At 39.1% G+C, this 23,639-nt stretch overlaps 1 protein-coding gene across 5 annotated transcripts in view; it reads right to left on the bottom strand.

The window, feature by feature from the left end:
• ANXA6 (annexin A6) overlaps window positions 1–23,639 on the bottom strand; it is a 44,819-nt gene that overhangs the window by 17,020 nt on the left and 4,160 nt on the right. For all 5 annotated transcript variants that reach the window (XM_081962131.1, XM_081962130.1, XM_081962129.1 and 2 more), the window contains 14 exons: window positions 22,423–22,474; window positions 14,198–14,288; window positions 12,352–12,446; window positions 10,826–10,939; window positions 10,564–10,654; window positions 10,066–10,145; window positions 9,922–9,978; window positions 8,853–8,946; window positions 7,755–7,850; window positions 4,942–5,000; window positions 3,649–3,771; window positions 2,967–3,025; window positions 1,322–1,400; window positions 256–337 (listed from right to left, as the gene is read on the bottom strand). In XM_081962131.1, the coding sequence (XP_081818257.1) occupies window positions 256–337; window positions 1,322–1,400; window positions 2,967–3,025; window positions 3,649–3,771; window positions 4,942–5,000; window positions 7,755–7,850; window positions 8,853–8,946; window positions 9,922–9,978; window positions 10,066–10,145; window positions 10,564–10,654; window positions 10,826–10,939; window positions 12,352–12,446; window positions 14,198–14,288; window positions 22,423–22,440 (1,138 nt within the window). In that variant the 5' untranslated portion in view covers window positions 22,441–22,474. The remainder of the gene's footprint in view (window positions 1–255; window positions 338–1,321; window positions 1,401–2,966; window positions 3,026–3,648; window positions 3,772–4,941; window positions 5,001–7,754; window positions 7,851–8,852; window positions 8,947–9,921; window positions 9,979–10,065; window positions 10,146–10,563; window positions 10,655–10,825; window positions 10,940–12,351; window positions 12,447–14,197; window positions 14,289–22,422; window positions 22,475–23,639) is intronic.

Genomic DNA, 23,639 nt, shown 5'->3' on the forward strand with positions numbered 1-23,639 from the left:
GCATGTAGGGTTCTACATGTCAAGTTTGAGGTGCAGGTTACATCGTTCCTAGAATGACTGGAGATGAGGAATGGATCTATAAAATTACCTACATTTTAAAAGCATTCAGTTAACAAAGCCTGCCTTAGGAAGCTATCTGGACAAGAAATAATGCTTCCTATTTGGAAAGTCTACAAATGTTATTACATTAACGCTGAAGAAAAAAAAGAGTGACTTTTCTTACTCCGCATCAGCGCATTGCAAAGGGTAACTTACCTAACCCCTTCATGGCTTTCCTGAGCACTTTTGCATCAGCATCAGCATTAAAATTTGCAGCTGGACAAATGGTTCCTTTCACCTGTAGAAAAGTAAGAGTAGTTTAAATTAAAATTATGCATTTTAAAAGGGGAGAGGCACAGAAAGAGGGCCAAGCAGAAGGGCTTCCAAATAAGGCACCCTCATCCATCTCCTAAGAATTGCTATTTTATTTAAAACAAAGAAAATATAATAAAACAATTGGAGAATAGCGGGATAAATTCCATGCTCATGCATCTCCCAGAGTCAGCATGTGGAAGGCATTTTTCAATGATATTTCAAATTCTCAATGCCTGTTTCTGATTACATCAGCAATCTTCCAGACATTAATTCAAAACGACATGATTTCTTTAGGACTGACTCTCCAACCGTTTTACATGCAAAAAGCCTAGGATGAATTCACAGAGCCCACTCCAGTGACTACATCTAATCATTGTCTGTTTCCTTGTATTAGGCAGTAACATGTCATGATGGAAGAATTGTCTGAGACAGGAGCAGTTTTACTTGGTAAAATAATCCACTAATAAGGGGCATTTGTGAATTCACCCTTTAAAAATAATTAGTGAAATGTTTAGTAAGTTGAATAGCTCACACAGCAAAACAAGCGAAGGAAGAAAACCCATCTATTGCTAATCTGATTTTGTAACAGAAGCTATGGGCTGTTTTCTTAACATAGCTCTGAGGATCCATATTGCAGATGCATTTATGAAGCTGCAGTGATTCTGCTGGGTGTGTATGGGCACTTACAACAAAGCACTTCCACTGGACTGTTTTTTAGTTTTATCATCAGATATCCTATTATACTGAGGAATAAGCAACATCTTCAAATGTTAATTCCCAATGATGCGAAAAACCAGGGAAGAGGAAAATAATTTTTCTAACTATGAATGCATATTAGTTAAAGTGGCATGTTTAGAAGTAGGCAAAATATCCAAGAGGCCTAGAGCATTAGCAGAGGATAGAGTGAAGCAGTTGTAGTTTTGAGCCAGCAAGGCACAGGTAGGGGAAGGGAAGGCTGGCTTCTAACCTCCACTTTGGCCACTGCACTAAGTTCCCACATCTGATAGGCCACCTGCGCAGCTTCAGGGAAGAACTCACCTGCAGCACTGGAAGGGGAGGGATGGAAAGATACAAGGTGGATGACATTTGCAGAGACACAGTAAAACGTGAAGATGCAGATCCTGTGCAAATCAGCTGGTGCAGTCACACTGTCCCATCCTCCCTCTCCAAACTAAATTCCCAAACAACATCCATCCATCCATCCATCCATCCATCCATCCATCCATCCATCCATCCATCCATCCATCCATCTATCACTTGGTACATTTTTATAAGAGGCAAAAAATGTACCAAGTAATAACTTGGTACATTTTTATAAAAGGCATGGTAGAAAGCAGGCTAGTTGATGTGTTTGCCATATTTCCTAAGAAAAAAGTGAGGGTCTGTTTTCCCTTCTCTTTGCAAAAAGCAACTGCAGTGCTTCTTAATCCATACTAGGATCATAGGGAAATTATTAAAAGCCTATGCTAGCCCAACTCTAAAACCTTAAATTAGGCCCAATCTTGCTTGAGCTCAATCTTTTGCTTTTGAATAAAAAAGAAACATCAATATAGCTTTGGGTTTTGAATGAAAAGGTGGGAAGACATGGAAGGCTACTTCTTCAATTGAATACTTTATTTCAATGTCATTTGAGAATTGCAAAAATAGTACATGAATAGGGTAATGCAAGTGATTCTAGGATCTCTTTAAAATAAAATAGTATTGCTGTTATTCCACTCTTCTCTGCATTGATTTCCATACTATGTAAATGATACACTTGTAGTCCTTGTGCTTAGTAAACCATTGGTCGTCCAATATTGGTTATCACTAGTATTGACATATGCAATTTGCCCAAGCCATCCTCTCATCCATTCTTCTACTTTCTAGGTATCCCAACTACATTAATTAACATTTGTAGCAATCACAGCTGTGGTGAGAGTTAACATTTAATGTATCTGAAATGCAATAGGTTAGCGAAGGCTGGTCCAAAGTGTATATAAAATCTCACAGGTTCAACTACTGAATTTGGGCAGTGGCAGTATATACCCACATACTGGATCAAGTTCTGATATGGAGTTATAGAGAAAGAGAGGAAGCCGAACCTGCTTAGATGTAGCTTATGGAGACTTAATCATGGAAAAGGATAAAATCAGTTGCTTGCTAATCAGAGCATTTCAAAACACATAGCAATATGCTCCAACTGCATTTTATGACTGAGGTACTATGATTAAAAACACATTATAATATCAATGCTGGGTCAGCTCTTAATAACCACATAGATTTCCCTCATAATTATAATATGAATATTAAGAGTATTTTAAAAGGCTTGAAGTCCTTCCAGGCAGAGAAACACATTTTTAGCCTGTCAACAAAAACTGAGCTGAAGGGCCTGCTGTCCAAGAATAATTCAACCGACCATCCTCAGGTGAAAAATATCACTTTCTAGAAAAACTACTGAAATTTTGGGAAAAGGTATTTTACTATGTTAGAAATTAGCCCTGCAAAAAAAAAAATCATATTCTGCTTGAGAAATAATAATTTTAAAAGTACAGGCCCAAATAGAGTTTCAGCAACTGAGCCATTTAAAAATCATTCCTCCCCCACAAGAAACCATGCTTCAGAATTGGACTTACTCATCATCTCCCCCACAGAGTTTCAGTAGTGCTTTTTTGTAATCACCTGATGTGTCACTCTGTAAAAGGGAGAGAAAAAAACTCAGCTCTTCACAATTATAACCATCCTTAGGATGAAAGTTATATTACCTAAATGGCATGCTAACCTGTTAAGTATATCTCCTTTTGGAGACTAGAGTTGAGTAGCAGAAGGTAGCAAGGAATGTGCCGCTGAATAGACACGCTATCAATCACATCCGCCAAAGTTAAAACAAGGATAACTTTACTTGCGTTAACAAAAATAAAGTAGGATAAACACTCTCCAAAACAAGCGATAAGTAGTCTTGAATTATATACACAATCTATGATACTACACGTTGGTTTACAGATGCTCAACTCACGATTCACCATGTAGACAGGTAACTAACATACAGAGTAGCCACTATCCAATACACAGTATTCAACCCCAATAACAAGCATGGAGAACATACAGGAGCAATCAGGAACAACCAGTAGTAGTTCCTACTCCCTCTTATGGCTGATTATGTACTGACGATCTCTTCCAAGCACATGAACAATGATACAAGATACCTTCAGGAGCACTAGATCCTTTCTTAATAATATTCAGTGCATTATAAATACAAACAAAACCGCTATGATAAATTTCACACTCTCTCTGCAGTGCAAATAATACAATATTTACCTCAATCATATGATGCAAAGATTTTTCATACTTAGTCCGGAATATTTCCCGAATATCCAACATATCAATCTCACTTCGTGACACCATGATGCGAATCAGCGTGTTATCCCTTGTCCCAAAACCCTAGAATGAATCATTTTAAGGTCACAAAAATCCCAAAGGGACATGGGATGTTCAAAAGTTTTCATGTTTATAGAAGATGCAATTGTTATGTGCATCTCAAAACAACTTCAAAGGCTTTTTCTTCTTTCTATATGCGACTTGTATAATAGTTTGTCTATCAGCTGAATTAATTATTTTTCAAAATGCCAGATATAATATGAATAGCACATGCTATCTGTGCCTCATAGCTTTAGGAGAGTCAGACTTTTTTCAGCCACAGAAAAATTTATAGAGCATCCTAGACAAAATAGTGCTGGAATATTTCGAATAGTGTTCATAAACTATAAGCGCAATTGAAAGGAACTGATTCATCATTTACAATAATTTTATTAGAAGAATAAGGCAACATTTTCTAAAGTTATTAACTATAATGGTAGTAACTGAGTAACACCCATGTCAATATTGTTCAACCTTTATTTTATGATAAATTGATTATATTTTATTCTTTATTAATTGCATATATTATTCTGAATATGCTCCTCCAGATATGGCTTGTTAATACTATTTGCTTAAGTCAATGTTTGGGTAAGAAATTAATAAAAAATCTAGTATTATAAATATGGATTATATTAAAACACATTTTCTTACTTTTCTTGTTCCCTGACCTTCTTTTTTGAAACATCAAACATTTATTTGTGTCACTCTTTGTGCCAATGCTGATTACACATTACGCCTATAATAAATTGTGATAGTGAAAGCTAAAGCAAGTTGCTTCTTGTTGCAATAACATTTATGATACAAACCTGGCTGTTTAAATAGACTTAATTTATTGAGTAACTCCAAAACCCCTTTTCAAAAACATGTGATGGCATAATATCCTGTGCAGTTAGAATCTGTATAGTTGAGCTGGCACAGATTCAAAGCATACTAGTTAAGGCTAGCGTCTCACTTTTATAAACTATCATAGTAAAGATCACAAGGTATAATTATTAGAATTGACTAAGTGTTCATTTCCTGGAACTAAATAAGGTGGAAGTGGGTTTAAATTTCCATTCAATGTTTTAATCTTTATACTAGAAAAGTCCAAACAGTTAAAATATAGAAAAGTCAACAGTGGTCCTCCTAATGTTCAGAAGATACATATAGTAGGAGATGGAAGCTATTTTCTAGAATACCTGGAGTGGTACTCACCTTCATTGCTTTGAACAATCTTTCAGCAAAATACTCAGCTGTACTCCTGATATTTTTCACTGTGGAGAGAGCATTGGGAGAGTTTTAGGTCTGTAGGTAAAAAATGCATTTCCAGAAGCTCTTCATAAGCATAAGTCTCTTCATAAGTCTGGCATCATACGTGATTAAAAAATGCTGTTCAATCTTGCACTGTGATGCATTCCTGAGTAGAGCTACAGGGAGCCATTCCCTCCTCTTGGACACCCAATCGTATTATTTCCAAAATGATTTCCATACACTCAACTCACAAAGAAAATGCTCAAACCTCAGATGTTATTGCTAAGTTTTATTCTGAACAACTCCAGTTTCTCTCTGCAGATACAACTACTACCCTTAACCACAAATTGTGTGATTATTAGCAATCAGAGAAAGAGATACCCCCTCCCTTATTTCTATCTCAAAAAATTCTATAAATTTGCTAGATGTTTGGAAATCCTCTAGATCTTTCTCATAGAAGTAAGTTTCAGGCATTCTGTATCTTTCTCATCTTAATCAAAGTTATTTCATCCTGAAGAAGAATTTATGAAAGTGCCTCTTTTTTTTTTTTTTTTTTATAATAAAATTTTATTGGTTTTTCAAGATTTATAGGGAAAAGGGTAAATGGACAGGTATACAAATTTTGGCAGTTGCAAAGTGTGTGAGGCCCCCCTCCCTCCATACCCATAGTATACATTTAATATAATGCATTAGTATATAATTGATTACAGTCAGCATATTAGTTCTATTATTAAATTCAATCAAATTAAACATTACAGTATAAAATCCAAATATAATTCCATTTTCACTTTCGGTCAGTTTATAATAATATGATTTTCTTGTTTATTTTTGTGATCTGAGTCTTCTTGCTATTGCCCCATCTCCCTCCACTGGCAGAGCTCTGGCCCCTCCCGTGTCCTGCGTGTCCGTTGTGGTATCTGGTGGTTTCTCTAGGAATGTTTTATTTTTTTCCATAAAGGCCTGCGCCTCTATGGGTGAATTAATTCTAATTCTTGTCTCCTCCCAGAATATCAGCATACCTTCAGGCATCAACCATCTAAACCACACCCCTTTCTGGTATAATTTATTCGCTAATTGCGAATAATTTTTTCTTTTTTCTCTAATCTTCTTAGGGATCTGCTTCAGAATGGTTATCTCCATATCATGATATATCAATGCTTGCCCCCTTTGTACACCCAGAATTTCATCTCTTGTGCTTTTTCTAAGAAATTTAATATGAACCTCCCTGGGTACATTGTGTGTTCTAGCGTAAGCTGAATTCACTCTATAAACCAGATCTATATCCCACCCCATCTGTTGTTTTTCTTTGTGTGTGTAGTCAGCCAGAATGTTTGTCATGATGTCCCTTATATTTTCCCCATCTTCTTCTATAACATTTTGAAATCTAAGATAATAGGACATTCTCTCAAATTCTAATTTCATCTGTTGGATGTCAAGATCTTTGTTGCCTTTCTGCACAGCTTCCACCCCCCCCCTCACCTCCTCCACCCCCCCTTCCACAAGATCCAGTCTCTGTGAGTTCTTATAAATTTGGGCTTGATTTTCTTTAATTTCATCTTTCATTTCCCTTAGCTGTTTCTTGATTTCCTCCTGGCCCTGTAAAATTTGTTGAAGCATTTGTTGAAAGTCCATCTCTATAGTCTTAGGTTGCATCAGTTCTGTTATCTTGGACTGTGTGGCTGGACTGGATGTTACAGATGTTGGAGCAGATGTGGCAAAGCCAGATTTCCCAGGAGGTGGTCTTTTGGATGCCATCCTTTATAACATTAGAAGTTCAGTCCATATATAAGATAAACAGTTAGAAAAGAAGGGTAGCCAGGTGAGGTCCGGGAGCAGAAGAACCAGGCAGAAGAGAATCTCTCTAATAAGTCTGGCAATAGATAAAAGGTTTCCCCTAGAAAGTTCAAAAAGACCAATCCACAAGAGATTCCTCTGGGAGACACGGAGACAAAGACCGGAAGCCTGAATTTTAAAGGTGGAGTCAGGTTTCACAGTTCATAAAGACAACGGAAGTGTGCCATCTTGCCCTGCCAGTTTTGGGCACAGAGGCATATCAAAGTTTTAAAAAGTTCCAAAGGTCCTCAAATCTCAGTAAATAGTGAAATTAAATTGCAAAGAAAATCATCCAACCTGGGTGAGGCTTCATTCGTTGGCTCTCCCCCCTCCTCCTTCCCCGGGGGCTGAGAGCAAGATTATTCCTCGCCGCTTATCCAAGGGGGGGGGAAACCCCCCTCCCTCCAGCCGCACCTCCAGAATACTCCGAAAGTTATTTAAAGAAAGCTAACTAGTTCTTTGTGCAAAATAGGGCATGAAGAGAGAAGCAGCCTCACCGCACCGCAGCTGCTTCCTTCACTTGCTTCATTCTCCCGACGGCTTTAGCGAGGCGCGAAGCGCAGAAACGCGAGGCGCCCTCCGATCTAGCTCCCCGGTGCCTTGGGCGCGCGAGAGACCTCCCGCCGGCCGCCGCCGATGCAGGAGCTCCCCGCGATGCCGCCCCTCCGGCAGGACCCCTCTGAGGGGTGTCCTGTGCCCCCCAAGGAGTGGGGAAGCCCACCGGAGAGCCGGAGCGGGCAAAGAGCTGCCCGTCGCCGCTGCCGCCGGAACCGGAACTCATGAAAGTGCCTCTTGATTATACATATAATGTTTTCAAAGTATGGAACTTGGTATTTTGAGACCTGTACTTATTTTACATGCATGCCTGGATTTAATTTGGCTTTTGAAGTCCCTTCATGCCTTCATTTCTTCAAAAATACTTTATAAGATAGGATCCAGCTTACCTACAGCCAACATCAATTTTTCAAAGTCCGCAGATAGTTCTGCTCGGATGCTCATCTCAATGGATTTTCCCGAAATCTTCTGATACTCGTTAAAGACTGAAAAAAGTGGGAGATAGGTATTCAGTCTCTCTCATACACAGACATGCTTTTGGCTGATTGATATATCAAAAGTATCTTCGGCTGAATTCCAAATGACACTTGTCTGATATAGAGCTACCTCATTATCACAATGCAACTTGAATGGAATACTTCACATTACTGCCATTTCATAGTGTTTAAAATTGGTATTAGCAGCATTGTGCACCCATTGCTACTAGAAGGGAAGCCCTGTAAATATAATTATGTGTAACAGAATTTAAACAAAAACCCAAGTCTTAGGAGATAGCAAAGTCTAGAAATAGCTCTATGTCATCACCTCCTGAGATCTCAGGTGATGACAAATAGCAATAGCACTTAAACTTATATACCGCTTTACAGCCCTCTCTAAGCAATTTACAGAGTCAGCCTATTGCCCCCAACAATCTGGGTCCGCATTTTATCCCCCTCAGAAGGATGGAAGGCTGAGTCAACCCCGAGCCTGGTGAGATTCGATCAGCCAAACTGCTGGCAGCTGGTGATGAGCAAAAGTAGTCTGCAGTACTGCATTCTATCCACCGTGCCACCACGGCTCATGATTTAACAAGCAAATAAGCAATAAGGATCAGTTCCTTTTGCACTACCTTATCATATTTATGGAAGAAGAATAAAATTCATGGATCTGTATTTCGGTGATGAAAATATCCAAGTACAATATCACAGATCAGACTCTTGATGTAATTGAAAGCTATTCTCAGCAGCCCATGTGGTCTGCTGACCAGATTCTAAAGAATGATCTTAATGTAACTTTTTTCTTCCTTCCTTCCTTTGTTCCCTTCCTTCCTTCCCTCCTTTCCTTCCTTACCTACGTATCCACCGATCCACCAATCACTTATGCATCACTATCATACTAGGAAAACTTATGATGCCTTGGTTAAAAGACATCACAAGTAGGTTAAGAAAATTTGAGATTCTTGAGATTCAAATTATTACTATTTCTTGTTCAGCAATGTTCCAGCTCACCTAGCCGAAGGTGTTGTTTGCTTCGGTTTCCAAGAATGTAGACAAACTGGGCCTCATCTGTGCCCCATTTCTGCTCTCCAGCTTCGAACAAGTCCTTTTAGAAAACATAAGTGCACAGGACAACGGGAACAGGACAAAGGAAACAACTACTGTTACCATCAACATTTTCAAAGCATTTTTATCTGGAAGCTCTAAACCAACATAAAATAATGATCCATATAATTTGAGTCAGCATTACTGAATTCTCAAAACTGATATGTAGTATTGATCTGATAGCTCAGTAAAAAATTAAGACCACTTTATGATTTTTAACCAATCACTTTCTCTCAAGCCAACCTATCTATACTATATAGTTATTGTTAGGAAAATTGGAGAAAGGATTGCTATGCTTGCCACTTTCAATTCCTGGTGAAAAAGTACTATATAGATGCAATAAATAAATATGTAACAAAACAATATATCTAATGTATAGCATGTTGTCAAAGCCTCGGGAATATATCTACAGATCAACCTAAATTCTGGGGCTATGAAATCCAATAAGAATGTCTTCTTGAATTTAGTATTCAATTCAGAATTTCTGAAGTCCTATTCTTTACTCTTTTACATTGAAAAATTATAAATATTATCTACATCAAAAGAATAATGGCTTAGGAAGCCAATCAGAGCTAGGCTGCCAAAAAATTAACCAATACTGAATTAGGAGTTTGTTTACTGATTGAGGTAATATAAACAAGCATTTATCAGACCTATTCTTATTTACACTAAAATGGGTGTTTCTGAGAGTTTAGTAGAGAAAAAGTACGTCAGAACTTACAAAAATGATCCACACAGGACTTATAGATCACCCTCTAGAACAGTGTTTCTCAACCTTGGCAACTTGAAGATGTCCAGACTTCAACTCCCAGAATTCTGGGGAATTCTAGGAGTTGAAGTCCAGATATCTTCAAGTTGCCAAAGTTGAGAAACACTGTTCTAGAATATGCTTTCTTTTCTAGGACTGGATTTGTTCTTTGAAAAAAGATCAAATTCTTCCCTTATTGAATCACACTTAGGCACTACCATTACTTACTTTGGCATCTTGTTCCACTAAGTCTTCACTCACAACATCATCTTCTTCTCTGTTTCCCTATAGAAATAAACAATGCATCAGTTCCATTAGTAAGCTAATAAATGATGGAATAAATGCTAAAAGAGAACATAAAGACCAACATACCTGAAGCAGTACAATGAGCATCTTCTTGAAGTGTCCTGAGGTATCTGCTATGACATCTTCCTCCAAATCCCTTTCATATGCTAAAAAAAAGAAATTCAACAGTTACTAACAAACCTTGCTGTTTTTCTCATCTGATTCACGAATGCATTGTGTGCTAGCCAAAAACAAAACTGGGCAAACATTCATAAATACATCCCCACACAAACTAACAGCACAAGGACAAAAGCAATATAACAAGATAATTGTACAAACTGAACAAAAAGCTGAAAGGACCTTTGTTCATCATCACTGAGGTAAAGCTAAAACTTGTAATTTGTAAACTATTCCAGGATATTCAGGATAAGATATCTGTAGGGGACAGAGAGAAGACACCAAAACTGCTAACTTCATCTCAGTGATAACATCCAGCATGATCCTGTAGATCTTATTGCAACTTTAACAGCCATGGATTAATAGTAGCTGAAGCCAACTCAATACAAAGATCTTGTAAGTAATCACCATCTTTGTAAGCCTCCACCAGAGCATGAATCTGTTGATTGGTCCGTGATGCCAGAATCTCAATCAGGCTCTTCTCATCAGTCCCAATGCCCTACGAATAAAGAACACATCTATATCAGCCACAATGCATTGTTACTTAAAAAGATGGAAAAATAAATAAATGCTCCTCAAAAGAAAGAAAAAAAGTACTTTAAAAGTAAAGAGAGCAATATTCCCATGAGCTCCATAAATAATGACAACCATAATCAAACTCTTTCTTTACCTTTAGAGCATCTTTGATTTCCTTGGCATCAAAGTACTCCAAGGGCCTCATTAGACCCACGATCAGTCGTTCAAATTTTCCAGTCAATTCATACTTCAAGTCTGCAATCAGGTCCTAATAAAAAGGAAGAAAAGGCAAGGAATAAAAAAGAAAACCAATTTGCTTTGCTCAGTTTGTTAGAAGGCCATTCGCCACAAAAAAGTATAAAGTCTTAGAATCAATTAAAAACTGAATTCAACATTGGAAGCAGGAACAAATATACTTAATTTTGTTAAAATATTAATTCGCATCTCTCTAGTGGAAAGCAAAAAATAGATAAGACTTCTGTTTTTTTAAATTAAAATCTAATCTATGCGAGTACCACTGTTAAGGACAAACTTAGTATTACACAACATGTGAAAGAACTGTTATGAGATTTAAATGTCACATAATGATCAACAATTTCTTACCCTAGTAATTCATTAGTTGTGGCTACCACAACTCTTTCCACTCCCCTTAAATTTTGTGAATGAACTAGAAGATTCAGCATTAGAGACCAATATTATTTTATTTCATCCTCTGTTTTGACTATTAAAAAAAGCTTTCTTGTTTATATCTCTTTGAAGACATCTACTGCAAAAGGAAACAGACCCTACTTTATGTCAGGTGCAGGGACAAAAGGACCTTGACTCTGAGAAAGAATTTTGGCTACATATCTCCCATGCTCCATACACCACCACACCAGTTTCCCACAGTAGAATATTTGGCAGGCTTGAGGCCCACTGTAAAATATGGCTTCCAAGCCTGACACTTTACCTCCTGAGTTCCAGAGATTCAAAGAAGTGGTAGTTAAAAGCAAGGAATTTTTACAGTACAAACTGTTTCTATTCTGTTTGTGCAACACATGTGTTTAGGGCACCCATTTATCGCGATCTATTTACTCTTATTCCTCAACAAGAAAGGGTCATATAGGTAGATGTATGAATATCCTGTACAATAGTTTGGAGATGGGAAGGGTCTCCCTCCTTGGAGTATAGAAGCAGCTACCAGATTAAAATATATACTCACCACTGGCAATTTTGCATCATGATTAAAGATTCTAAAATTCTGTTTTGAGTATATTCTTGGTTCCTTAGTTGAAAGAAATAAAAACTCAGTCTGATTACTGGCCTATCATGACTGTGGAATAAAGCCTTAAGAACCAGATGTATGTGATGTAGAGCAGGGATGGTCCTTTTATGACTTGTAAACTTCATCTCCCAGAATTACTTAGCCAGCCACGTTCATGCTTGCTCAGGAACTCTGGGAGTTGAAGTTCACAAGTAATAAAGGGGCCATCATTTGCCATCTCTGAGGTAGAAAAGTAATGTAATGAAGTACATCCACATCTACTGTATAACATCAGATAAAATTCCTTCATATATGGGAGAGGTCAAGATACCTGCAGGAATGGAAGTCAGCCATTCACAATCCAGTATTCAAAAGTGAAATTACAAGCCTTGTATAAATTCTTTTTTTCTAGTTTTCCTATCCATTCTGAGACTGACCTTTCCATAGAGAGCCTTATATACTTGGCAGATCTCAATTCTTTGTTTATTGCTCCTGGATGTTATGAGATCTAGTATAGCTTCTTTATCACTACCTGCAGGGGGAGAAAAAGCCTCAGTCATTTTACGATAACAGGATCCTAAAACTGACAGCAAAGTTATATAACATGTATTAGAATCACCTTTGAAAAAATCTGGATAACAATCCCATTTTCTAATTTGAATTGGAACTGAGAAAACAGGAAGCACATTGACAACCATGCTTAGCTGGGAGTTAAATAACATTCTACTCCAGTCCATGAAAAATGAGAGAGAAAGGAAGGAAGTAGCTTGTGTATTATGGGAAAGGAGAATCAATTCTTCTGTATTCTTTCACTTATCCTTTAACATAACTATTTTACCATTTTGAACAGTTCTGCTTGGAAATTTTTACTTTGTTGGCACATCGGCATAAACATAAAATCCTAAATTTCCCTTTCCTAGAATTATCAGAATGCCTATCCTACCACTTTCTCCTCAAAGTAATCTGAGCTACAATGCTTAATAGGATTTTTTTTTAAGTTGCAAAATTTCTTTTGTGCTCCAAATATTCAATTTGACAAAGGAACGAGAAATTGGACAAGAATAAGAGAATATAGTAGAGTTGTTCATACTTTGAAAGTATTTTGGAAAAAGTATTTTATACCTTTTTAAGCCAAGGACATGTGTGCTGTTCATTAAATCAATCTGTTGCTTTCTGGATTGTCAGTAAGTTTGAGAAAAGTCTGTGCCTGCTTTAAGAGTCATCATAATTTTAATTAGTGAATTCCTTATAAGAATTACAGCCAATTTGTCAGGCAAGCGGCTTATAAAGTAGCATAAAATTGCTGGTTTGGTTTTGTGCAAGACTTGAAACATTTCTCTAGGTGAGTTTCAAGTAGGGATGCTAGTTTATAGGTCTGCTGCTGAGTCACACCTACTAACTGCCTGTATTACTACATGACTAAGCAAAATAGACTTATGGATAGAAGAAGGCATGTGATGAACAAGACTCTTGTCAAAAAGATTGGCCATCAGTGTGTCAGTGTTGTTTCAGCTTCTTCAAAGCTGAGCAGGTATAAAATATATACAGGTAGTCTTGGACTTACAATCACAATTGAGCCCAAAATTTATGTTGCTAAGACAGTTGTTAAGTGAATTTTGTCCAATTTTACAACCTTTCTTGCCACAGTTGTTAATTGAATCACTGCGGTTGTTAATAACATGGTTAAGTGAATTTGGTTTCCCCATTGACTTTGATTGTCAGGAGGTCACAAAAGGTGATGACTTGACCCCTGTCATAAATACGAACCAGTTGACAAGTGTCTGAATTTTGATCACATGGCCATGGGGATGCTGCAATGGTAGTAAGTGTAAAAAATGGTCAGAAGTCACTTTTTCAATGCCATTGTAACTTTGAACAGTGACTAAATGAACTCCTGTAAATAGAGTACTTGTATACCAAACCTAGAAAACAGATAATCTCTCTCTTCTTCTCAGCATTCTTGCACACAATTTCCGTGGAAAAATAAAATGTGCAGATGATGTCATTGATATGGAGTGCTCTTATTAAATTTATTTTTGGTGTTGTGGGGGGAGGGTATTTTCAAGCCATTTTTTATTCCTGTCTGGATAACTTCCTGCAGTTTTCTAGGCAACATTTATAGATGTGATTTGCCATTGCCTTCTTCTAGTTGGCTTCATGCCTAAAACACTGATATTGATTTTTTTTAAATCACATGTGTAAAACATTTCAAAATACAAGATGTATATGAAAAGCACAACAAATTTTCATTCATAGTGATAGGAGATAACATTGAAGACATACCAAATCCCTTCATAGCATTGTATAGTGCCTCTGCATCCTGGTTGGCATCAAAGTTTGGGAAATCGTTCACTGAACCCCTATATCTTCCAGCCTAGAATAAAAAAAAGATAAAAATCAAATTATTATTAATTTTGAAACATGTCATCTATAGAAAGCACAATAATCATAAAATCATAGGTTTAAAAGAGACCTTGGAGATCTATTACTTCAAACCCCTATCAAAGCATGGAATCCTCAGACCATTCCAGCCAAATAGCTTAAGAACCTTTGCTTGGGGAGGGGGGGGCAGAGCTGACGTTGTGACGATACAACGTTCAATCTTGGAGCTCCAAGATCGCCATCAATATCTCTGCTGCTGGACGGTCCCTTTGGACCTAAACCGTCCCGTAGAGACGGTGATAGAGAAGGGTACATGCTGCTGATCCCAGGGACATCGCAAAGTCCCTGGTAGATCCAGGAGAAGCTCTTTTTTCCAACCACAGAGAAGCAGCCATTAAAGCTGCTGAAAGTTGGGACAGCTCCAGGACAGAAGAAAAGCGGAAGAGAAAGTGTGTCGAATTGGTGAGATAAATTTTATTATTAGAGAACAGCCAAAAAGATCAAAAGTACAGTTAAAATCGAAGACAGAAGAGGTTAAGCGGCGAGATTAAGCCTGAGTCAAACTTAGTGTGTTATCTTTCTTTAATTTTTTTTTTAATGGATGGAACTTTTACAAATACTTTTTAGCTTTTAAACTGGACCGATTTTTATTTTCTTCTTCTATTTTTCTTTTTTTAATACTTATTGATTAAGATTTTCTCTCTTTTTCTCTTTTCAATGCTCGGTTGAATTTTTTTTTCTAAGAACTTTTCTCCTTAAGTTTGGAATATAAAGAGGGGAATAAAAGCAGAGAAAAGAAGTAACACTATCACTTAGAGGCTTGGAAACATTGTTTTTTTTTCTTTGAACATTTGATCTACATTTCAAGGTTTCTGAGCTTGTTTATTGAAAATGATAGCGGGAAAAGCATGGACTGTTTATACAGGTGCTCCTCTGGCGTACTATCAGTAGTTGGATTGAAATGAAAAGAAAGCCTTGACTTGAAAGAATACAGTGAACTTGTTTGGAATTTAATAAAAAAACCTTTGGATGATATAGTGGCAGTGTTTACTATCTGGAGGAATGGCGCAACATGAAAAAGAAAAGGAAGTAACATTACAAATGAATATGCAAGAAATTCAAAAAATACAAGTAAGAGCTGAGAGCATTGAAAAGAGAATGGAAAATATTGAACAAAGGACAGAAAAAATAGATGAAAAAATTGAGAATATTTACCAAATGATGATGAAATTTGAGGATAGAGTTCAAAAAATTGAAGAAAAAGATGAACAAAGAGACAAGAGAATTGGTGATAAACAAATGAGGTATAATGATAATAATGTATACAAACATATTTGATTTGATATTATGTGATTTATATAAATTGCAAGTGATGACTATGGAAAGGATGCACAAAAACCTTGTAACCAATTGCAACACTGTATGTAATGGAAGACGTTTTATGTTTTATGTCTTGTTTGTCTGTCTAAAAAAATAATATTTTTTTAAAATAAAAAAGAACCTTTGCTTGAAAACTCCAGTGATGGAATATCCATGAGTTCAGGAAGAAGGCTGTTCTAATGCTTAATAACTTTCAAGGTCAGGAACTCTCTTCTTATTTCAAGCTTGGATCTCCTTCTACAAAACTTCCATTAGTTGTTGTCCTACCTCAGGATCTATGGAGAATAAATCCATACCTTTTTATGAAAGCCTTTCAAATATTTGAAAACTATTAACTATGTCTCTCTTCTTCCCTTCCTTATCTAAAGAAAATTTCTCTGATCACTCTTCTTAGAATTTAGCCTTAAAATCCCATCATCATCTTTGTAACTCTGTGTTCTTTCTACTTATAACTTTCTAACTTTTTGTTCTTTCTACTTCTTCAGTGTCCTTTTCGTATTGTGGTAATCAGAAGTGGATGCAATATTCCAATGCAGGGCATGTTTAATCAATGTACTTTAGAGTGGAACTATAGTTTCCTGTGATAATATGACAATAAAACGGCATGTAGCTGGTAGTTCCAGAACTGTAGTATTCCTCCTTGGAATTTCACAAAAATCTAAAGTTATATGGACTTGTAGTAGCCCTATTTAAACTGCATAGGAGTAATAGCTAAAGCGATTACCTCATATGATCCAACATATATTTTTAAGATTACAAAACTCAACCATAGCAAGAATTTCAGAATTATGACATTCCCCAACAATTGTGAGCGTTAATGTACATGCACACTAAATGTCAGCGTTCCAAATATCATGCAGAATTATCTATTACATGTATTCTTGCAAAAGAGTGCCTTTATTTTAATTTTTTTTCCTTTGGGACACTTAGATAGAGATGAATATAGTATTATGTACTGTATGAAATAACAATCAAATCAGTGGCAAATTTATTGAGCTGCTGATGTTCCATATAGAGATAGGAAGGCCGGGGGGGGGGGGGTTAGAAGGGAAAAACTGGAAGGGGGGGACATTTTCCCAGTTATTTTCTGAAGCTATTTGTTCTGAAAGAAAAGATGGAGCAGTACTTCAAAGGTGCTTTCCAAAAGGCAAATAGACTTCGTTTTTTCCTTGAAGACATTTCACTTCTCATCCAAGAAGTGAAAGAAGAACTGAAAAAGCTTATTGCACAACTCAAGAAGCTTCTTGGATGAGAAGTGAAACATCTTCAAGCAAAAAATAAAGAAAGCTCAGTTGCCTTTTGAAAAGCATATTTGGGCCATTACCACCATGACCTGGACAACCGAGAATCTCCATAGACATGGAACAGTTCTCTTCAGGCCAAATACCTGTCAGGCCAAGCTAAGTATGATGTAACACAATCCAACCACAGTTCAATTCTTTACTTGCTGACACCATATAGAAAGAATTTTGCCAGACTAAGCCTAGTCTAATGGATATATCATGGGAGATTCTAGGGAATGGATATCCTAATTCTTTTCTTCTTCCCACGATCCAGTCCAGCTTTGGTATGAACTATCTCTTGTCGAGCCCTCCCCTCCCCTCCTTGGAATATGCTCCCTCCTTCCTGGGAAACTGCCACTTCACTGTAGTCCATTACACCACCTCCCCTCCATACAGCCATTCCATGATTCAAATCATAATAAAGACTGCAACAAATTGTTTTCAGGGAGGAGCTGCAATTTCCACAGCCAGCTCCCAGCTGCTTCTCACTAGATGCAGCCTCTCTTCTGTGTGATGATAAAGGTAAGCGTAGGATGATAAATGATACTGTAGCACATACAATTTCTTCTCTACATCGACAGCTGTGACTAACACTTGGCTGCATATCTACTTAGAAACACATACCAATGGGGCAGTCACAAAATACAGCTCACTTTGATTTCTATGACTGAGTTGAAACGTCCATTCTTTGTGTTTATGGGAACTATCACACTCCACATTTCTTTAGAACACAATTCCTTTACTTCCCCAGGTTGCACCTGGCCTTGAGCTAGGAACTATTCATGTGAAAAAGCAAATAATGGTGCGGAAGTGACCATGGCAAAGCAGGGACATAACACTGGAAGAACCATAAAGCATCTGAGTAACAGACTCCAATTGAAATCTCACTTGTATAATTAAAATAGATCCTCTTTCCCCATATCCCTTCCCCCGCATCTATGAGTCACTCTGGCTTTCTGACAGATGGCCAGCGTCTTGAAGTTATAAATAGAAGAACTACTTTGTCCTAGGTTTTTCTATTGGCAATGTCGACTTCTTGTTTGGGCCATGCCTCCACATCTTCTGGGGCTATCCCAAAAAGAACAGAACCCAGACTCTGATTTACTGCCATCTTTCTTCCACATTGAAATTTCCCTCCACTTTCCAAACTTCCATTTATTACAATATTCGTTGAGATATTTGAAAGTGAGTTAGGGTGAATCATTTCTCAAGTACTCCTCTCTCTCCTTCTGGAATTTGTTAATACAATATTCACATACAACCACCAGATGGGGAAACCTTGCAAGTTGTCTTCCTACAATCTCTTATGCTCCTATACTCTATTGATCGTCCTAGTTTTGAAGGGACAGGTTTTGCCAACCCTTACAACCTTCAGATATGTTGTGAGATTTTTATTTATTGATAGGACCCAAAGGCCTTGTACCAGTGGTGGGATTCAAATGTTTTTACTACTGGTTCTGTGGGCGTGGCTTGGTGGGCGTGGCATGGCTTGGTGGGTATGGCAGGGGAAGGATATTGTAAAATCCCCATTCCTTCCTCATCAGCTGGGACTCGGGAGGCAGAGAATAGATGGGAGAGGGGCCAGTCAGAGGTGGTATTTACTGGTTCTCTGAACTACCTAAAATTTCCACTATTGGTTCTCCAGAACTGATCAGAACCTGCTGAATACCACCTCTGCCTTGAACATATCTGTAAGAAAGCGACATAGTCTGAATCACAATTTAAAATTGAACAGAATGCAGCACCAAGTGTAATCTTCATTTTATATCCTAAATAAATTCATTAATTAATTCATTTATATTATATCACAATGGTTCATACATTAGACTCAGTGATAAAATTCAAGTTTTTTTACTACCGGTTCTGTGGGCATGGTGTGGCTTGGTGGGCATGGCTTGGTGGGCGTGGCAGGGGAAGGATACTGCAAAATCTCCATTCCCTCCCCACTCTGGGGCCAGCCAGACATGGCATTTGCCGGTTCTCTGAACTAATCAAAATTTCCGCTACCGATTCTCTAGAACCTGTCAGAACCTGCTGGATTTCACCCCTGATTAGTCTGGTCACAAGAAGGAAGAATGCTTCAGGCATATCCATATTCTTTAACAGATGTGAATATGCTAAGCAAACAATACAATATTTCTCTGTAAATCTTCTATGGGCACCCGTTTTATACAGGAATCACACTTTTTTTTTAAAGCATTTATTTTAAAGAGGCACCCCAGTAATACATAATTTTTCCTTTAACACCGCATGCTATCTATAATGCATTCTTTCAGCTGTCAGGTGATACTTGAATGGCATCCCTATCAGTTACTCTTAAGTTTTAAACAAATATGAAACACGCATGGCAAAGGAATGTACTCCAAAATAATAATTTTCTTCAACTATCAAATTATAGTTTAATTTAAGGAAAAGAAATGCAATATGAGGAAAAACATATGGCAACAAATTCCTAATAGCAGAACAGCAGCACATTTGGTGCATCATAAATCAATTATCTGGGATGCTATGGTACCGGCATCACCTCAGCTGCCATTCTCAAATCTTAAGACAGTTTTCATCCTAAAACTTCATGCATTTTCAGACACAGATTAATTTTCCCCAAACAAGCTCTTGTTCAGATGCTTAGAAAAAATATTACAGTATCACCATGGATTTTAAAGTTCACTTATTTTCTTTTACATCATTATCTTCATTAAGAAAGCCTGCATTGAGTTCTTAGTTGATGAAAATCTTGCACTAGAATCGGGATGGCGAACCTATGGCACACATGCCACAGGTGGCACACGGAGCCATTTGTTAGGGCATGCGAGACGTTGCCCTGTCAGCTAGCCAGCTGAGTTCAGCCTTTTTTAAAGCCATTTTTCGTCCTCCCCAGGCTCCAGAGGCTTTATAGGAGCCTGGGGAGGGCGAAAACAGCCTCCCCCCCCTGAAGCCTCCGGAGCGCAAAAAACCAGCCCTACGGGCAAACCAGAAGTTCAGGAACGGACTTCTGGTTTCCTCGTAGGGCCGGTTTAAGCCCTCTGGAGGCTTAATCCCGGTTTCCTCGTAGGGTCGTTATTGTCCTCTGGAACCTTCAGAGAAGCCTCCGGAAGGCCCCTGAAGGCTCCGGAGGGCTTAAACCGGCCCTACGAGCAAACCGGAAGTCCGTTCCTGAACAAAAGAGGCAATAGAAAACCCATCAGAAGGCAGAAATATTCACAATAAGTCTACATAAACAAATGGGATTTCAAAGCCCTGCTCTGCATAAAGAGCACTGTACTTTTAGCAATCAAACTGTCAACTTCCCATGTTTATCTGTTTATGGTTACAAGCCCTAGAACCGTGATGGCAAACCTATGGCATGCGTGCCACAAGTGGCACGCGGAGCCATTTGTCAGGGCACGCGAGGCGCTGGCCTGTCAGCTGGCCAGCGCGCATGCGCGCGCTGGCCAGCTGACTTCACCTTTTTAAAAGCTATTTTTTGCCTTCCCCAGGCTCCAGAGGCTTTATAGGAGCCTGGGGAGGGCGAAAAGAGCCTCCCCCGCCCCCCCGGAGGCTTCAGGGAAAGTCCCTGAAGCCTTTGGAACGCTTAAAACCACCCTCCGAGCAAACCGGAAGTGACTTCCGGGTTGCTCGGAGCGTCATTTTAAGCGTTCCGAAGGCTTCAGGGACCGTCTGGACGGCGGAGGGAGGGGGGGACTCTATGGCCTTCCTGCCATGTGTCCCGCACAGGAATCCGTCCCCTCGGGGCTTTGCGCGGGCGTCACAAGGATTAAGCCGAAAGGGGGGGGGGGCGGGGAAAGCGAAGGGGGCTTTGTTGTCCTCCTTCTCCTTCTCCTCCTTTCCCCCTCTGGATCGAACGTGGCGCCAGGGCCTGGCAGGCAGCAAATGAACCGGAGCCTGCCGACTGGAGGAAGAGGGTGAGAGGCGGGTCCTGTGAACGGCGGCAGCAGCGGCGGGAATAGTCGCAACTCGGCGGCGGGCTGCCTCGGCTGGGAGACAAAGGAGGGGAAAAGCGGCAGGCAGCTGAGTTGCGACTATTGAGCGTGGCGCCGCCTAAGGCCGGGATGGAGGCGGCTGCGCGGCCTGCCTGGCGTGGCTAGAGGAGGAGGAGGAGGCGAGGGCGGCGCGGGCGAGGCCTGACGGCCGCGCAGCCGCCTTAATTCCTTGCTCCGCCGAAGGGAAGTCCGTCAGGCCTCGCCCGTGCCCGCCCTGGCGGCGGCGGCGGCAGCAGCAGCGATGTGAAGGCCGGGCCCTGGCGAGTGCGTAGAGGCTGGGCGGAGCGGTGCAAGGACGCCGGGCCCGAGGCGCCGCGCGGCGGAGGCGATCCGAGCCCGGGTGATTGAGACGCATGTCTCGTGCCTGTTCAGGGACCGTCCCGAGGCTTCCCTGAAGCCTTCAGAGCTCTTAAAACGACCATCCGAGCAACCCGGAAGTCACTTCCGGGTTGCTCGGAGGGTGGTTTTAAGTGTTCCGAAGGCTTCAGGGAAGCCTCCGGACGTTCCCTGAAGCCTCCGGAGGGCCTCCGGGGGCCGGGGGGAGGCTCTTTTCGCCCTCCCCAGGCTCCTATAAAGCCTCTGGAGCCTGGGGAGGGCGAAAAAAGCATGCAAAAATGGGTGCATTGTGCGCGCATGCGCACTGGGGGGCGCGTTGCATTATGGGCGCGGCACGCCCGCACATGACCCCCCGCGCTCCCCCCACTTATGGCACGCGAGCCAAAAAAGGTTCGCCATCGCTGCCCTAGAACAATCTTCTCTTTCTGACATATTGGATTAATTCCCATAATTCTTAGCTCAGCATGATCATTGTACCCACTAAGCAACAACTACAGGTAGTCCTCGACTTACAATAGTTAACAATGGCACTGGAAAAAAAGTGACTTATAACTGTTTTTCACACTTATGACCATTGTAGCATCCTCATGGTCAGATGATCAAAATTCAGATGCTTGGCAACTGACTGATATTTATGATGGTTGCAGGGTCCTAGGGTCATGCGATCACCTTTTGCAACCTTCCAATAAGCAAAGTCAAGGGAAAGCTAGATTCACTTAACAATCATGTCATTAACAACTGCAATGATTCACTTAACAACTGTGGCAAGAAAGGTTATAAAACGGGGCAAAATTCACTTAACAACTGTCTCACTTAGTAACAGAACTGTTGGGTTCAACTGTGATGGTGTAAGTCGAGGACTACCTGTATTAGGATTGTCTACATTTTGAAAATAATTCCAAACAAGTGTCTTAGTTGTTGTGTGAGCACAGAACCTCTCTTCAACTTATGCACACAATCAAAAAAATAGAATAAAATCATGCTGCTTGAATAAGATAACTTGTTCTATCAGAAGATTCTAAAAGGTAGCCATAATTGTTTCTCAAACTCATGTGCCTTAATGAAAAGCAAATATGTTCTGTGATCAAGCAGTATCTGAACATCACTTCTTGGCTTTTTCCATAACTAGATATCAAATGTTTCTTACCTTTCCTTTGTTTGACATGTTTTCTGTCCCACTATTACAGAAGTTTGGGATGCTGTAAATTGAAAAAAAAATGATTAGTCTAAAGTATTCCTTTTTGAGAGACATACAGAAATAAAGCCTATGAAAAGCTACAAAACTCAGATCAGACTCCACCATCTGGCCCCTTGCAGTTGAGTTGCAGCTATAATTCCTCAAATTCTTGGCTAACTTTGCAAAAGCTAATTAAATGTAGAGCCACAGTATATACCAAATATATTTGAATAGGAACACTGACTTATTTTTCAATATCTTGCTTTACTGCTCCAGTGTTGAGAAAGGCACATGTATAGAATATATTCAGGAATTATTTGCAATTTTGCTATTTATAGATATATATTTTACAATAAATAATACTCGTCCCTTGGCATTCGTTCTGAATTCTTAACATTTGGTTTGGCAATACCTGTCTGATAATAAAGGCATAAAAATAATTGCTGATGGCAAAAAAGACAATACATTTAATTGGAAGCCACATCTATTAAACAAGTTCAGGTGTTTTATTCTGAAGCATTTATACATTTATAGAAAGGACATTCAAAAAATGCAGGATTAAAGGAGGCAGGTCAGGATCAGCTTTTAAGTACAAAGAGGAATATTTTTTTTCCACTCTGCACAGCTGCATAACAATCACTGTTAAGCACAACTACAGTATTTCTATGATACAGGAAGCCTCACCAGCTAGTAAAAATGCATGGCAACGCCTCACTGCACTGCAGTCAGTCTACACAGGGATATGATTCAATGAGAAGATACTTCTTGAAGTCTTTAGCAAAAGTGCCAGTGTAAGGAAATATGGCACCTATTTCTTCTTACTAACTACTTGCATATCTTCAGCATTTCACAGGAATTCATAAAAATATAATGGTGCATGCAGTAGGTGTGAATTTATCAAACTAAGAAACATATATTTGAAAGGCATTTGTGATCATCACACATCAGCTGCATACATACATTAGATAGTAGGTACATTTTCTATCATTTAACATGTATCTGCAATACTGTCTATTTTTCCTGGTTGGCCTGTTATGGTAGAATTCAGCTATGAATGCTTTTTGATTGGGCAAAATATTTCTTTCAGAAAATACACTACTAAATTCTTCTATCATACTAAATCACAATTTATTTTAAGTAATAATTTGCTGAATAAGTTACAATACTGACTTCCAGATTCCCATGGA

The sequence above is a fragment of the Natrix helvetica genome (genome assembly GCF_964273705.1).
Source record: "Natrix helvetica genome assembly, chromosome: 1".
Lineage (NCBI taxonomy): Eukaryota > Metazoa > Chordata > Lepidosauria > Squamata > Natricidae > Natrix > Natrix helvetica.